This window comes from Eucalyptus grandis, chromosome 1 (genome assembly GCF_016545825.1).
Source record: "Eucalyptus grandis isolate ANBG69807.140 chromosome 1, ASM1654582v1, whole genome shotgun sequence".
Lineage (NCBI taxonomy): Eukaryota > Viridiplantae > Streptophyta > Magnoliopsida > Myrtales > Myrtaceae > Eucalyptus > Eucalyptus grandis.
The window spans coordinates 38863871-38878929 of NC_052612.1; the positions used below are offsets into that span (position 1 = coordinate 38863871).

At 42.1% G+C, this 15059-nt stretch overlaps 2 protein-coding genes across 4 annotated transcripts; one reads left to right on the top strand and one right to left on the bottom strand.

Moving 5' to 3' along the window:
- Nucleotides 1–750: 750 nt before the first annotated feature.
- LOC104441281 (protein CONSERVED ONLY IN THE GREEN LINEAGE 160, chloroplastic) lies at nucleotides 751–6062 on the top strand. Of its 2 annotated transcripts, none has more exons than XM_010054367.3 (10): nucleotides 751–1285; nucleotides 2179–2228; nucleotides 2348–2426; nucleotides 2513–2608; nucleotides 2836–2916; nucleotides 3023–3114; nucleotides 3841–3933; nucleotides 4821–4889; nucleotides 5182–5372; nucleotides 5675–6062. In XM_010054367.3, exons 1-9 carry the CDS (start codon nucleotides 968–970, stop codon nucleotides 5336–5338), a joined length of 1035 nt encoding a protein of 344 aa, XP_010052669.2. In that variant the 5' UTR covers nucleotides 751–967; the 3' UTR covers nucleotides 5339–5372; nucleotides 5675–6062. The 2 variants fall into 2 exon arrangements, with proteins under 2 accessions (XP_010052669.2, XP_010052661.2); XM_010054359.3 differs by having other exon boundaries at nucleotides 752–1285; nucleotides 5689–6062.
- A 1142-nt stretch (nucleotides 6063–7204) lies between these two features.
- Nucleotides 7205–14008, bottom strand: LOC104441293 (phosphoenolpyruvate carboxylase 2). 2 transcript variants are annotated; one of them, XM_018875810.2, is made up of 11 exons: nucleotides 13502–14008; nucleotides 12546–12937; nucleotides 12355–12439; nucleotides 11437–11659; nucleotides 10914–11017; nucleotides 10731–10818; nucleotides 10447–10601; nucleotides 9141–10139; nucleotides 8216–8602; nucleotides 7458–7771; nucleotides 7205–7417 (listed from the first exon to the last, which is right to left on the bottom strand). In XM_018875810.2, the coding sequence occupies exons 1-10, from the start codon at nucleotides 13667–13669 to the stop codon at nucleotides 7472–7474; spliced, it is 2901 nt and encodes a 966-aa protein (XP_018731355.1). In that variant the 5' UTR covers nucleotides 13670–14008; the 3' UTR covers nucleotides 7205–7417; nucleotides 7458–7471. The 2 variants fall into 2 exon arrangements, with proteins under 2 accessions (XP_018731355.1, XP_010052683.1); XM_010054381.3 differs by having other exon boundaries at nucleotides 7205–7771.
- Nucleotides 14009–15059: the final 1051 nt, after the last annotated feature.

Below are 15059 nucleotides of genomic sequence, written 5' to 3' on the forward strand. Positions count from 1 at the left end.
GGCCGCCTCCCGCTCCAGCGTCACGGGGAAGATCCTCATCATGGCGTCCGGGGAGTCCGCGTTGTTCGCCCGGCAGACCTTGGCGAACCGGCTCAGGTGCGCGACGGGGCATTCCTCGGGCGCGCCGCGCCGCGGAACACGGGCATCGGCGCCACGTGCACGTAAGGCGTTGGTCCTGGAAGTTTCGTCAAATTCGAGGAGGCCTTGGGTTCGGGGAACTGCATGGGGACGGATCCCGAACCCGAACCGCGGCGCGTCCCGACATCTTCGGAAGCGGGATTGTCGTCCTCGTACTCGAACTCGTCCTCGCCGGAATCGTACGGGGACCGAGACGAACCGAGGTAGTCGCTGTCGACGCCGCCGTCGCGAGCCGATTCTGGAGACGACAGTCTGCGGTGGCGGTGGCGGTTGCGTCTGGGACTATAGGACGCCGACGAGTAGCGAGGGGAGAGATCCGAGCCCGACGGCGAATGGGGAGGCGGCTTCCTACGCTCGGGACTCATCTCTGAAGAATCCGACGAACGAATGTCGCAGCGGGAACAAGAACTTGGAAGTTGGGAAATCGGGCGAACGGCGCGCCAAGTAAACCGTCGAACCGTCGGGAACGGCGGCGTCGCGCGGACGCCATTGGCGACGTTCCGCCCTGCCCAAGCGCCGCGCCGTCATCGGGATGGGAAGTGACGTCATGTGGTCGGATGACGTCATAAAGGATGGCCATTTCCTGCGGGCGAGAGTGGGGAACGGATGTGGAACGTTAACGGACACAAACTCCTCCACCATCTCTTCTCTTTCTCTGATATTTTCCCACACTTTCTCGCTCTTTCTCTCCCCCTTTCCCTCTCTTCCCTTCCGAGTTCTTCGTTCATCGACGCGCGACGCCGTAGCCGGGGAATTCGCTGGTGACGGCGGCCGGAAGGAATTGGGTCGGGAGTCCCTCAATCGCTTGCCGTCGCTTCTCGAACCGGCGATGGCGATCCTCAGCTACGTCTCGGTGACGGCCGCCGCGACGCCCGCCTCCCCGGACTCGCAGACGCCTCCCGCGCCGAACTCCCGGCCGACGAAGGTCATACTCCCCAGGAAGAAGCCGATGAAGTGGTCCACCGGGGTCGCTCCCGGCGATTACGGAGGGCCCCCGACGACGACGAAGCTCCGGAAGTACTGGGGTGGCGAGAAGGAGGATCCTCTTACCTCCGACGAGTTCATCTGGAACAGGGACTTCGTGGGCCAGTTCAAGAAGATGATCCAGGAGGAGGATGGCTCTTCTATCGAATCGTCGCCGGTTAAGGTAAGCGCGTCAAGCTCAATTTGTGCTTTTTCTTTTTCTTTTTCTCGAAGTTTGGATGCGGATGGTTAGTTTCTGGTTGATTGTTTATTGTTAGAAAATCAATTCGTTGGAAAAATTTGATCTTGTGTTGATCAAAGGTGGCCTTGCCTTGCCAGAGTGCCGCTCCATTTTCTTTTCCTTTTAGTGGAAATTCAGTTTACACACCTGAAATATTTGGTTTGGTGGTGTGGTTGACTGGATAGAGTCGGGCATTGTTCAGTGTGCATGGTGTGCATTGCAATTCTGCCGGCATGTTCTCTCCGTTATAGATTGGTATATGCCTTGGAGAGAACTGCTGAATATGAGTTGATGCAAATTCATGAGGTGGTTTAGGTTAACACAACTAAGTTGTCATGTTCGGAGGGGGAAAAAAGAGGAACCAAGCATGGCAAAGAAAATTCAGGCTGTCCAAGGATTCAGTTTAGCAAAATGAAGCATAAATTATTGATGGTTTTTGTTTTTGAGGGCATTACGTGATGGCTGGAGAGAACAGTTCTTGAATTGAAGGAAATTAAAAAGAAAATCACCACAGTATCTAAATAGAAAATGAAAAGAATGGGAAAATCTGGACAAGAAGAATTGATAGAAAAGGTTGGATTAATGGTGAATGTGCTGATTTCTGGCCTTAGTTACTTATCACTAAATGATTTGGAAAGACTACTTAGATTCGACCTATGAAAGTAATTGTCCTAGCTGATGAAGACCTGCAAGTATTTCAACCAGATATGTTTTCAGTGGCCAAACGCCTTGGTATACTGATAGAATCTGCAGATAGAAGGTTTATTTTGTGGACTTTTTTTGTGGATTTGTTGCATGTTATGGCTCTGACGTCATTTCTTTATGGGCATTTACAGGAAGAGCCTTCTGGCTTTTTGAGCTTGAACAGAGTAATGACCCTTGACAGGTTGGTTCTTTCTCCTTCCTTGCAACTTTTACTTTAAATTCTTCCTCAGTGCACTTATTTTTTATACGAAAGGTGTGATGAAAATTTTTTATTTATGGAAAGTTAATGGCTTGTTGCAGTCTAGAAGTTGATTTGAGCGAAGAGCTCACAAGACCAATAAATACAGTGTCAAAACAGCCAGTTGTGGGTCCCGTGGAAGTAAGATAGTAGCGGCACTTTTATGTAATATATTTTAATTTTATATATAACTCTTTCATGTTCTGATCGAGGATAATATAAACCAGGACAAATCCAGCGCTTCACCCAAATGGAGATTGGCGCCAACACGTCGTGAGCAAGAGAAGTGGGATAGAGCAAGTAAAGCTGCTACTGGGGGGAGTGTAAGTAATCTTTATTGTGAAAATTCAATCTTTTGGCTTGAGGATTTCATTTGATGTAGTCCTGCCTGATCCGTTAAGACTTTGTTCAGTCTCATTTTCTTCATGTCAAAGCTTGACTTTCAAACTTAAGTTTGATTAAATGTAACTTGTTTTCTTCTCATTCTCACTTCCCATTCAGAATTTTGTACATATTGTTAGAGTTGGGTTTCTAATATAGCTTTTTGTAGGATGTCATGTTCCGCGAGTTGAGGCGACCTCGAGGTGACCCAGATGTATTAGCTGCTCAGTCAAGGGAGCAATACTATAAGGTGTATTAGTGGCTACTAAATTTCTTATCTTGGCCTTAGCTATTGTAGTACTCTCATGGTTATATTACTATCTCACGCTTGTTCGTTATGTATTTTCATTTTACAGTTAAAGAAAAGATTGCAAGTCTTCACTCTTGGTATAGGTGGTGTCGGTCTTGTCTCAGCTTATGTTTCTTATTCTCCCGAAATTGCTGCTAGGTGGGTGGATCTTCTAAGTATCCATGCTGACTTTAGTTTGTTGTCTTTTTGGCTTATCTGTTAGCTTATGTTTCAAAATTCTTTTTGGAATACCTACTTGCATCCATATATTCTTCTGCATTTAAATTTATCCTCATATGCTTCATCAATTAGTTCCATGTATTTTTATTTGTTGCTATTGTGCGGTTCCAATTCCAAACATTCTGCTGTCAACAGATTCTGTGTTACTGTAGAACTCCATACAAGTTATAACCTATTGAGACATCTTCAACCAAGTTCTTATATAGAGGAATGCGCACATTGGAAACTTGTTGGGACTTTTCACCCGTAGTGAGTTTATAAGATTCTGCAAATGGTTAAGAAAATAAGCTCGCGATTTTAGTAATAGTTATTTATTGCCTTTAGTTCTATGGACTGTCTGCTTGCCTGTTATAGTCAATGACTAGCTGCATGCAATAACGATAATACTTGGTAGCAGAGATGATGAGCAGTATTTAACTTCTCCGAAAGCTCTAAGGAAGAGGCTTGTAAATCGTAGTTGAGCATTTAAAGAGTTACTATATGGTGCGTCTATTTCTGGAATTTCTGCACGTTTTATTAATCTTGCAATATGGGCGATACGTGGTTTTTTTCTTCAGTGATGTGAGCTGCACATAATGATAATACTGAATTGCTTAAAAACCTTCTTAAGCAAATCTCTGTGCTTACATTCACCTTATGGTTCAGCTTTGGTGTCGGCTTTCTTGGTTCCTTGGTTTACATAAGGATGCTTGGGAGCACTGTGGATTCCATGGCAGATGGTGCTAGGGGGCTGATGAAGTATGTACCTGATCTTCTGTTTGACTGTGTATTGAGTTATACTTGATGGTGAATACCATTAAGATGCAGTGCATCTGTTCCCACTATTTATAATGGTCATTGGCAGAGCAGCTAGCCGCTGGAGTAGTTTGGTCAGGATCATATGTAGGAGGACCATGTGTGAATATTAATGGAAAAAACATTTTAATAGTGGTTTAAGTGATACCATCAGATGTAGTCATGTACAACAGATACTGCTTGGATTGGATGTGTTTCTACTTACCATGTCATGAGCTGCTTGTGCAGATTGTCATTTTTCAAGCTAACAAATTGGAACTATGATCATGATGACTGATTGCTCTATGCATATATATTTCATCGAAATTGGTGTTGATGTGATTATGTGTTTTCTTCTTGGGGTTTATCTTTCCCAATGACATTATTAGTCTTCATGTTTGTATTGCCAATCAAGTCGATGGCGACACTGTACAATTAGCTTTGTGATTTCAATTGAAGGGATATTTTGCAGCTGTTAATGTAAGTCACATGATCAGACTGCTTAAGACATGGGGCGCTCTTGCGTATTTGACCAGTTTTGACTGATTTAGTTGTGCCACACTAGGCCCCATAAAAATTATAGTGGAGTTCAAACATCACTGAAACATTGAGGACAATTCCTAGTTAATGACTTAGCTTCCAGAAGTAATTGTTTTAACATGGCAAACTATACGGGTTTAAAAAGTATTTCCTTCCCCATATACACCAATGAAATTTGCATTGTTGAAACTAGTTTTTTTAATGTTTTTTCCTTTCTGAATTCAAGTCTCCTTATGAACTATTTCATTGCTGTGCTGATTAATTTTGTGAATGTAAATGCATTTTCTTATCATTGGAGACTTTACTTGCAGAGGTGCAGTTGGACAGCCGAGGCTTCTAGTTCCTGTTGTTTTAGTCATGATCTACAATCGGTGGAATGCGTAAGTAACTTTGTTGGCTTACTCTTTGTATGGCTTACTCTCTCTAGGACAAGCTGGCTTGTTGCCACTGGAATGCTCCTTCTCTGAAATGTATTCCATTTGACAAGTTAGTGCTTTGAGTTTCTCAGAAAACTCATCTTTGTGGTTTTACCAGATTTCACTTTGGTAGCATTCAACCTACCGGTGTATCTTAAGTAACACTAACACCATTGTGGTCTTTTAATTTGCCTGGCAAAGCATTAAATTGTATTATATTCCTCTATTGTGTTTAACCTGATTGTTCTGAATGCAGGATCCTTGTTCCAGAATACGGAACAATGCACTTGGAATTGATACCAATGTTAGTCGGATTTTTTACCTATAAAATTGCTACATTTGTTCAAGCTGTTGAAGAGTCAGTCAGCACTCTCACGGAAAATACCAAATTCCCAGATGGATCCTCTTCTTAAGTAGATGTTACAAATCCAGAGCTGCTTTGGGGGGGTATGTTACGTTTTCATCGAAGAAATGGTTCATGTGTCATTATGAGAGCTTTGAACTTTTGTCATTTCAAAGTTAGAAGTTGATATTATATTATGTTTTTTTTTGTTTTTTTTTGGGTGGGGGGCAATCCCTAATTTTTATGCAGTAAATGACTAAACGCAAAACCAAAATTTATGTGTCAACAATGGTCTGTAAAGTGTTGAATGCCAATACTTTTATGCGAAAAAACAAGGAAATATTGAAGCTTCTCTTGCATGACTGAACTAACATGGAGATTGTCCTCATAGTTATATATCCATAAGCCTTTTCTCTGCAGTTCCCAGTGACAGAACCTGGTTGGGAGATCTCGGTTTGACTGCAGTAATTCTTATGGTATGATTTTGATCGAGACCCTGCCCAAGGAGAGTGAACCGAGCTGCAGGGAGCAGGCTGGTGGATCACACTTTTTATCTCGCCAGACGGCATGTCGTCATTCTCTTGCGTGTAGCAGTTGTGATCCATAAATGTAAAAAAAAAAATTGTCATTTATCTGATTGCGCGAACAACTATTTTTTGTTGATGAACCGATTGTGCAAACAACTTGATTGCCCCTCATGCTAACGAACTTTGTTGGAATTAGCCTGTGGTCTCCAACATGAAGACACGAATGCTTCAGTTTTTGCGAATGTGGTGCAATTTCTTGTCACTGTACTCATTTCCTGTACTCATTTCTTCACCAAGAAGCATATTCTTATTTTCCCTGGCCAAATCTCAAAACTTGGCAATGAGCTGCTTGAATATAATTAACTACGCCATATATCATTTGGTTCAGCTTTCTTAAGCCCCTTGAAAAAAATATAAAGTTTTTGACAAATGTTTTTGTGATCCCATTGGCTAAATGCCGGTATTGGGAAAGGACTTGCTTCAACATTTTCGAACCGTAATTGTGAGGTTTTAATGATTTTTTTTCTTTTCAATATTGCCCTTATTGATAATTGTGTTCTCCGCTTTTGCCTTCAAAAATTTACTATTCATCTTCTTCCTTGGGCTTGTTGGTTCATCATTGAGGTGAGGTCTAGGTCAAGGTAGTCGCTGTTGAGGTTGAGATTGAGGGTCACGTGTGTCATCAACCGCTCACCAAAGTCGTTGTCATTGCCAGAGCTACTGTAGGTTGAGGTCGAGGTCAAGGTCAAGGTCAAGGTCAAGGGTTGAGTGACCCAGATCTGACCCTTTGACTGCGGTCGTATGACCTCAGTGTTGGGCGTCCTTGGCATCGCACATCCTCAGCGATTATCGCTTGGGTTGCAAATGGTCAAAAGGCTCGGATGGTCTGCGAGATTGGTTGCCAGCAAAGCTTTGACATTGCAAATCTCCCAATCAGAGCCCTAGAATCGACGGGATTGGTCGTGCCGGTGAAGCCTCTTGCCTCACCGAGGTTCGCGTGACCTCAACCGACGATTGCCTCTAGTAGCCGTCAATGGTCACCTATGGTCGACAACAGCAAAGCTCAACAATCCAAGCCTCTGCCCATGCACCCCCTCTGTCTTTCTCCTCTTCTTTCCTCTTTTCCATTTTTCCTTTTTCTTTTCACCTAAAAATTGCTTTATAAAATATACATCAAAATAAATATCCTAACATTATTGTTTTCACCAAATTCCCCTTCATTCAAAGATATTCGGAGAAATGCAAAGCCATTTCTCCAAAATTAAACCTAATGGGGCAGCCGGCTTTGCATTGTTTTTCTCATTTACATTTTTATTGGTTATTACCAAGTTTACTGTGTGTCTCGCCCTTAACCCAATCCCTCCTCACACCACTGTACCGCAATGCAGGTCTATGCAGGTGATAATATGTATTCTGCTAAAACTCAGCTTTAAATACATAGATTATACCAAGAGTTTTTAAAGATCAAGGTTAAAAGATACATCACAATGTAAGCAGAAAGAGTTAGAAACTTCTTATGCTGCTTACAAAGCCAGTTCCGTCGCAAACAAGGCTCACTTATTGACCACTACTTCGTACCAGTGATCTCTGAAATAACATGCATTTCTTACAAACCAAACTATATAGAGCATAAGATCTTACCTTTACCAAAAAAAAAACTATATAGAGCATAAGCCTCAACCAGTGTTCTGCATGCCAGCGGCAATCCCCTTCATCGTCAAGATAAGGGTGTCTTCAAGACCTGGGGCATACTCGCTGGTGGGATTAAGCTTCACGAGCTCTGCAGCAGGCTTGCTGCTCGATTCCATGTACTCTTTCGACAAGTGTGGGCCAAGCTTCACATGGTAATCAGGGTCACGAATCCGTTTCAGGGTGTATGCTTGGCAGACATTGAGAGTCGTGATGTATGCATCACGGAGACGAAGCCTCTGCTTCAAATACGGGTCTCCTTCAAGTAGATCCTTGTGTCCAGCAATCTGTCACCGAGAAAAGTAAGTTACGACTTTCTAGTCTTAAGAGCTAAAGTCCTCTGTTTGTATTTTTACGAGAGAAAAACCAGGCCACTATGGCAGGCAGTTGGTAGATACCAACAGACCTGAATACGAAAAGTTTTGTCCTGACCTGATCCATTGTGTATATGGAACTATAAATAACTGAACCAAATAGAAAACCTGATCTATTCCAGTACAGCTATTTCAGAATTTTGAACTATTGTATATGAATGGAAAATGCCAAGCATTGAGGTAAATTTAGTTCCATCCAGGTCATTTTGGGTTATCTCAACTCAGCTAAAAACCAAAGTCATGGTGCCTACCTACGTGAATATCAACGGAAGCCCTAGTAAACCCGGCTACAAACAATGACTTTGCCATACTTAGGAGGTCCAAGAGGTTCACTTTCAAGATTCAGTGGTATATTACCTGGAGAAGAAGGCCCTTAGTCTCCAAATAATTTGCCCTCAAGCGCTCTCCAAATGGCTGCAGTTCTCCAGGCACCAGAAGCTTGTCATATAAAGCAGCAATCCCAGGATCTCCCTTTGCGAACACCATTTCAACCAAGTCAATGGTGACTCTGAAAAATGGCCACTGCTTGTACATCTCCTGAAGCATGTGGAGATTCTTTATGTCCTTTTCAATGATGCACTTAAATGCTGCACCAAAGCCAAGCCACACCGGAAGATGAAACCTTGTCTGAGTCCATGCGAAGATCCATGGGATTGCGCGAAGTGACTCAATGCCTCCACTCGGCTTCCTCTTCGATGGACGACTTCCAATGTTCATACGACCATACTCCAACTCTGGGGTGGCCTGCAACATCAAAAGAACCACCATTCTTAGCAATAATAGTTTCTGGAGTCTTCAAGCGCCAGAACATGAGCACTTCTACTTGGGAAGTCATTTCAACACGAGAGAACATTTTAAAGAAGAAAAATGATAATGGATAAGCTTACTGATGCAAGTACAATTATTTAGTTCTAAGAAAATGTTGGAGAACCAACCCAAAAAAAAAAAATGTTGGAGACTATGATCCTTATTTCAAATTTCTTCTCTGTGAAGATGATCATTTTGCAATCTTTTACCATACTTGACATAGAGAAAAGTCCATGCCAATTAATAGAGGTTAGTCTGCATATTTTCCGCTTTTTACAAGATAGGGCTTCCTAGTTACTTAGCACCTGAGAATCTAAATCAACTAAATGCAGCAAATTAGATGGGCATATTTCACCAACAAATTTTCAAATTTTCCTATCCCAGATTTGCAGGATCATAGGCATGACTTATCCCGGATTAAGAGGAGGAGGAAGGGGGGAAGGAACCAGAGAGAGAATTTTGAGAAAGCACTTACTTGGCGGAAGTACTCAACAAAACGCGGCTCTTGAAACACTATCGAACGGTATTCCTTTGTTGCAATAATTGCCATCTCATCCATGAGTACACGCCATTCTGGTTTTGGTGAGACCGGAGGATGCATACCATGCTCAAGCGTGGCAGCTGTAAAACGCTGGAGTGTCCTAAAGCACAAATGCTCCTCTCCAAATGACTGTTCAATAACTTCACCTTGAACAGTCACACGAAGTGACCCATGAATCGTTTCAGGTGGCTGTGACAATATAGCTAGATGGGTGGGCCCACCTCCTCTTCCAACAGTTCCTCCTCGGCCATGGAACATTGTGAGCTTAACCCCAAATTGCTTGGCCACCTTTATAAGCTCTTCTTGAGCTTTGTATAACTGCCAAGCAGCAGAGAAACGACCGGCATCCTTTCCAGAATCAGAATAGCCAATCATGACTTCTTGCTTTCCATCAATCCTGTTTCTATACCAGTCAATCGAGAAAAGACGAGCTAGAGCAGCAGGGGCTGCCTCGAGATCAGCAAGCTTCTCAAACAATGGTACAACCCTCAATGGACTCTTCACATGGCATTCACGTTGTAGAAGCTCAACAGAAAGCACATCAGACGGGGATGTTGCCATTGAAATTATGTAGGCACCAAAGTTGTCTGAAGGAAGTTCAGCAATGACATGGAATGTGTCCAGGACATCAGAGATTTCCTCTGTTTTGGGAAGATCAGGCCCGAAGAGAGGGCGTTTGCCTCTAAGTTCAGATAAGAGCCATTCCTGCCTGCGCTCTTCAGACCATTCACGATACGATCCAATACCCAGGTGCTTCGTGATAGCATCAATGACATCAGTGTGCCTGTCCGATTCTTGCCGAATGTCGAGTCTTACAAGGGAAAGCCCAAAGGTAGAAACTTGCCTTAGGAAATCAAGAAGGCTTCCATCTGCTATTGACCGATCACCACATGAGCTGAGCGAGCGGTAGCAGAGCTCAAGAGGCTCCAGAAACTACAAGAGTGTATCACAAACTCTTAGTTTTTACAAAGAAATAATATATTGCTACTTTGTGACACCAGATAAATGTGGTTGATGTCACAAGTAGTAAAAGTAGAAAACAGACTATTCTGTTCTGTATACCATAGTTGACAATGCTATAGCATCAAACCGAATTACAAGAAGAAACTGTTTGAAGTCTACATGCCCAGATTAGGCATGGCATAAAACGTACCAAAAAGACCTAGATTAACCATTAAAATCTTCAGTCATAAATCAAATTTCAAATGAAAAACCAAGAATTGCGTGAAGGAAGAGAGACCTCTTCGACATTGGTAAATGTCGTGTCCTCAGGAATGTCGGATAACCCATTGGCTAACAATTGCCGAGAGCGTTCACGAGTGTTATACAACTTGTCTCTCACATCTCCAAGAATAACACGATAAGGTTCATTTGGAGGTACTTGTTTCCAAAACTCTGTACGAGACATTGTAGACAACAATGCAATTGACATTAGCATTTAGGCGGTGATTTCCTATGAAAGTGCTAAATATATCATACTTAAACTAACATATTTAACTGATGTCTCGACAGAGGACCATGTACCTATGAAATGTTTTGCATCTCTTTTTGTTGAGCTGTGAAGCATGCTTGCACGTTCCCTGAGCTCATCACTGCAACGCCACATGGACAACTGCCAGGAGAATCCGAATGCAATAGGAACATGATGGATTGTCAAAATCTGAATGCCATGAACCAATCATTAAATGAGTAAAGAAAATTCAATACCTCAAACATCAGATCCTCTATCTGAGAAAAGTATAAATTAGCAGCCATCATTCTAGCAAGTAAGCATACATCCCTAGTAACTTCAGGAGTTACCCTAGGATTTCCTGCAAAAAAGGCACATATGAACGACTGAGCAAGCCAATAAAACTTGTACACGGTTCACTCTGCCCCTTGATACAGGCATGAGGTGAGGAATTGGCGTAGAAGAGACAGGAAAAGTTGGCAAAACCAAAAGAAAAATCATCACTGCCTTTTCTTCTTTTTCTTGGGTTTTTTACGAGCATTAATAACAAGTAAATGAATTGATTTCCCTAGCTTAAGGACCCATTAGGGTACGTACGTCAGAGAGATTGCATTGTATCTAAAATCTAAATACTTCCCCAATTGTGTCGTCCTCCCTTTAGTCTCGCGTATCTATCTTGATGTCTAAGATTAAGTGCAATAATAGCTGTCATTACAATAATAAAAACGACAAGCACAAATGGCAAAGGACTGCCAGGTCATTCGTATGAAGATTACGAACCATCACGATCCCCTCCCATCCAAGAAGAGAACTGAATAAGAGGAGCATTGTAGGGAACACGTTCATTTATCCCAATGTTCTTCAACGCTGTATCAACTCGTCGCAAAAATTTTGGAACGCCTTTCCATATTGTTTCGTGGAAATAGCTTACTCCTGCCCTCATCTCATCTTGTGGAGTTGGGGGAGTTCTCCGAATTTCATCAGTGCGAAATGCAGCTTGAATCTAGACAAGAAAGATGAATCACCATTAATCCACAGATATACTCAAAAGCATCAAATCACAATCGAAATAGAAGTGCACTATGAAAGATAAGGTACAAATGCATGAAAAGTAAGTACCATCAATTGCCCCAATATCAATATAGTTGTTTTGACACATATTGCAAATGTCTCCACATGTTGCAGAGTTGGACAGTGATCAAAAGAAACTACAGATGAAAATGCAAATACCTATAAATGAAAAGATGGAGCAAGATCTAGAACTAGCACCACTTGTTTATGAATTATGATAAACATATGTAAATAGTAAAACTGAAAATATGAAGTAGCAAAGCCACAGCAAGATGCCCTCGTTACTTATTAGTTGTTACTGCACAATATCCAATTAGCAGTGAAGTTAGAACCATGTCAAAACCGCATTCACATAACAACTAAGCATATCAATCTCATCAGAACTGGACATACACCACAGCCCATAGGTAGGATGATATGCATGGATCTCTATACAAACAGTTTAACAGTCGTTAGAATAGTTGCCTTGCCTTCCCCTAAATCACCTGAGCATATAATAAACAAACCGAAAGTGGAGGCAATTCTCATCATGCATCTCACTGAACTCAATTTCAGGTGAAAATTCACAGCTCATAGGATAAGCCCATAAGCCTTGTGTTAACTATGCTTTAACTATCATTTGCATACCTCCCTCTGGAGAGCCTCATCAAGTTCCTGCTTATCATCAGGAGTAATATCTTTGGCATTTAACTGCGTTAAACAGTTGCGGATCCTGCAAATATATCGAAGGAGATCATCACGCATTTGATCAACAGATAGTTTGTCAACTAATGGCTAAGTCATAAGCAACCAAAACACTTGGGGAGCCCAGAAAGTACCTTGCATGCTTTTGAAGCAATGATCTCCGGACAGATTGAGTAGGATGGGCCGTTAAGACAAGATCAACTGTTTGGTTCTTCAATGCACTAAAAACTTCCTCAGGAGACTTCTTCAGTTGGCCCACAAGTCTCTTAAAGGTCTCTTCAATATCTGACTCAGTTGTGGCCGATGCCTCATCAGCAAAATCCCCCTTCTTCAACTTAATTCGCCTTCGGTGCGCAATTTGAACTTCCTCAGCCAGATTAGCCAGATTGAGCATGTGAGCAAACGATTTTGTGATAACAATAGAGTCACCCGGATCCAAGCCGGTCAGCATTTTCCCGAGCTCCTCTAACTTCTGAGGTTCCTGCTTTCCCTCATACTCAGCCGAAAGCTCATAACATTCTTGAACCTAAAATCCAAATCAGTCCATAAACAGTTAGCATTCTCATGATCATCCCAGTTTGCTAAGTAGAAGGCAAAAGCAATCACCCGAATATTGCAAAAGGTCATCACTCCAAATCACTGAACCAAAGTCCAAACACAAGCTTATATTCATCTACACATGACAACGAGTTTAAAGACCAACCAGACCTGTGAGCGGAACCAGCACCAGCTTACATCACTTGGTAGCCTTCAAAAACGATGATTTGACCACTGCTCATTAAAGCTGGCCTTGAAAAGTACTAATACATACGTGGGCGCCTCTGTTCCAGGATCACATATCACAATACTATCTAAATCTGGAAACTTTTTTCTCTTTGGGATAGATAAACTTGAAACTTCAGTTCAATATGGATCACATCGGGTTGAATACAACCTTCTACAGGCTTCGATAAACAGAAACAAAAATAAATTTCAAAACTTCACAAACACTTGCATCCATTTTCAACATACCCAACAGCTGCTTGCACTATTAGCATCACAACAACGACCCAGAAAGCTGTATCGATCCGTGATCACTAAGACTACTTACCGTTTCTCTGATGCTTTCGCCGTGCAAATCCTGAAGGATATCGAGGAACCTATCCAGCAGCAGCGCATCGTACTCCACGAGCTTGTCGTCCTCGGACACCTTCGCTGGTGCCAACAGCCTCAATTGAGCATCGATCGAAGTCAGCTTCTCCAGATTCCTAGCCGCCATTCTTCCCTCTCTCTCTCTCTCTCTCTCTCTCTCTCTCCCCTCAACTTCTACTCACCTCCTCTGCTTTCACTAGACGCTCTCAAATTCCTCTGTACGCGGCAGAGCGACAGGGGAAACAGAGCCGGGTAAGCAAAAAAATTGCAACTTGGGTAAGATTTAACAGGTCACGGGGTAAAAGAATCGCGAAAGGAGCGAATCTCGTGAAGTGGGTACGAGCGAAGATGGCGGAGAATGACGAAAAGCGAGAGCAGGGACTGTGATCACTGCACGAGAAAGCGCACAGGATCACGAGAAGATGCGAGGAGAGAGAGCAGTACAGACTGACTCCGCTGCACGAGTGAGTTCTCTGCATTTATAGAAAAAGGAGCAATCGCTTCGCTGTCTCTACTATAATTCGGAATATTCGGGTTTTTTCCGATCATGTTACGAAATCAAAATTGACTTTTGATTCGAAAATTAAGGGAAGTAAAATCTGGTCCCCGGAACTTGTGTTATTTTTTTTTATTTTTTTGGCCACGGTCACCCCCGGGACCAAGAGGGCTCGCTTACTCAAATTGGAGTTTATTTTCCCCTGAAGTTTTGTTTCTATGGCACAATATCTAGGCACTTATAATTATATTCATCGGCCAGTTATTTAAAACCCTTTAGATTTTTTTTTCACCGGAAGGCAATTTAGATCGAGTTAAATTAATATTAACTGAGTTAAGCTACGAAACGGGTCCCATTTCGTGATTTAACATGATATACAAAATAACAAAGGATTCTGACTATTATTACTCCTCTGTTTAAAAGTTATCTAAAGCAAAAAAGTTTTTGTTCATCTTCCCCATAAAAATTCAATATAATTTACATTGCCAAAAACTATAAAAATCCTCTATGCGAATCCACGCGTCACCATTTGTATTTTGTAAAAGTTTCGAGCATTTTTCATTTAAAGAAAAAGGTTGAAATTTGTAAGCAATGATAAACAAGAAATTCATCCCAACATTACTATTTAGTATTTAGGACAAGGTCTTGTAACTGAAGAAACATTCTTCATTATTGGAGAGATATAACAACCCCCTTCCTCCTCCAAAAAAAATAATAATGATGATGATGATGATGATGATGATGATGATGATGATTCAAGGGAAATATCGAAGTTTAGATGTTGGCTGCTGCTGCAAGAAAGAGTGAAATATGGAACATTATTGTGCTTTGGCCAAGAAAATAGAGAAAAGATAGAGAAAAAGATGGTTTTATTTCTTGATGAACGACATTGACAACATCACCTTCCAAATTTGCCGGAGGAATATGCTTTTATTGAGGGCATATCCTCATCTTTCTTCTTGGATTGGCTAGACTTTGAGGTCAAAGGCATTGGGGCGTACCCTCTTACGTCAAATAGAGC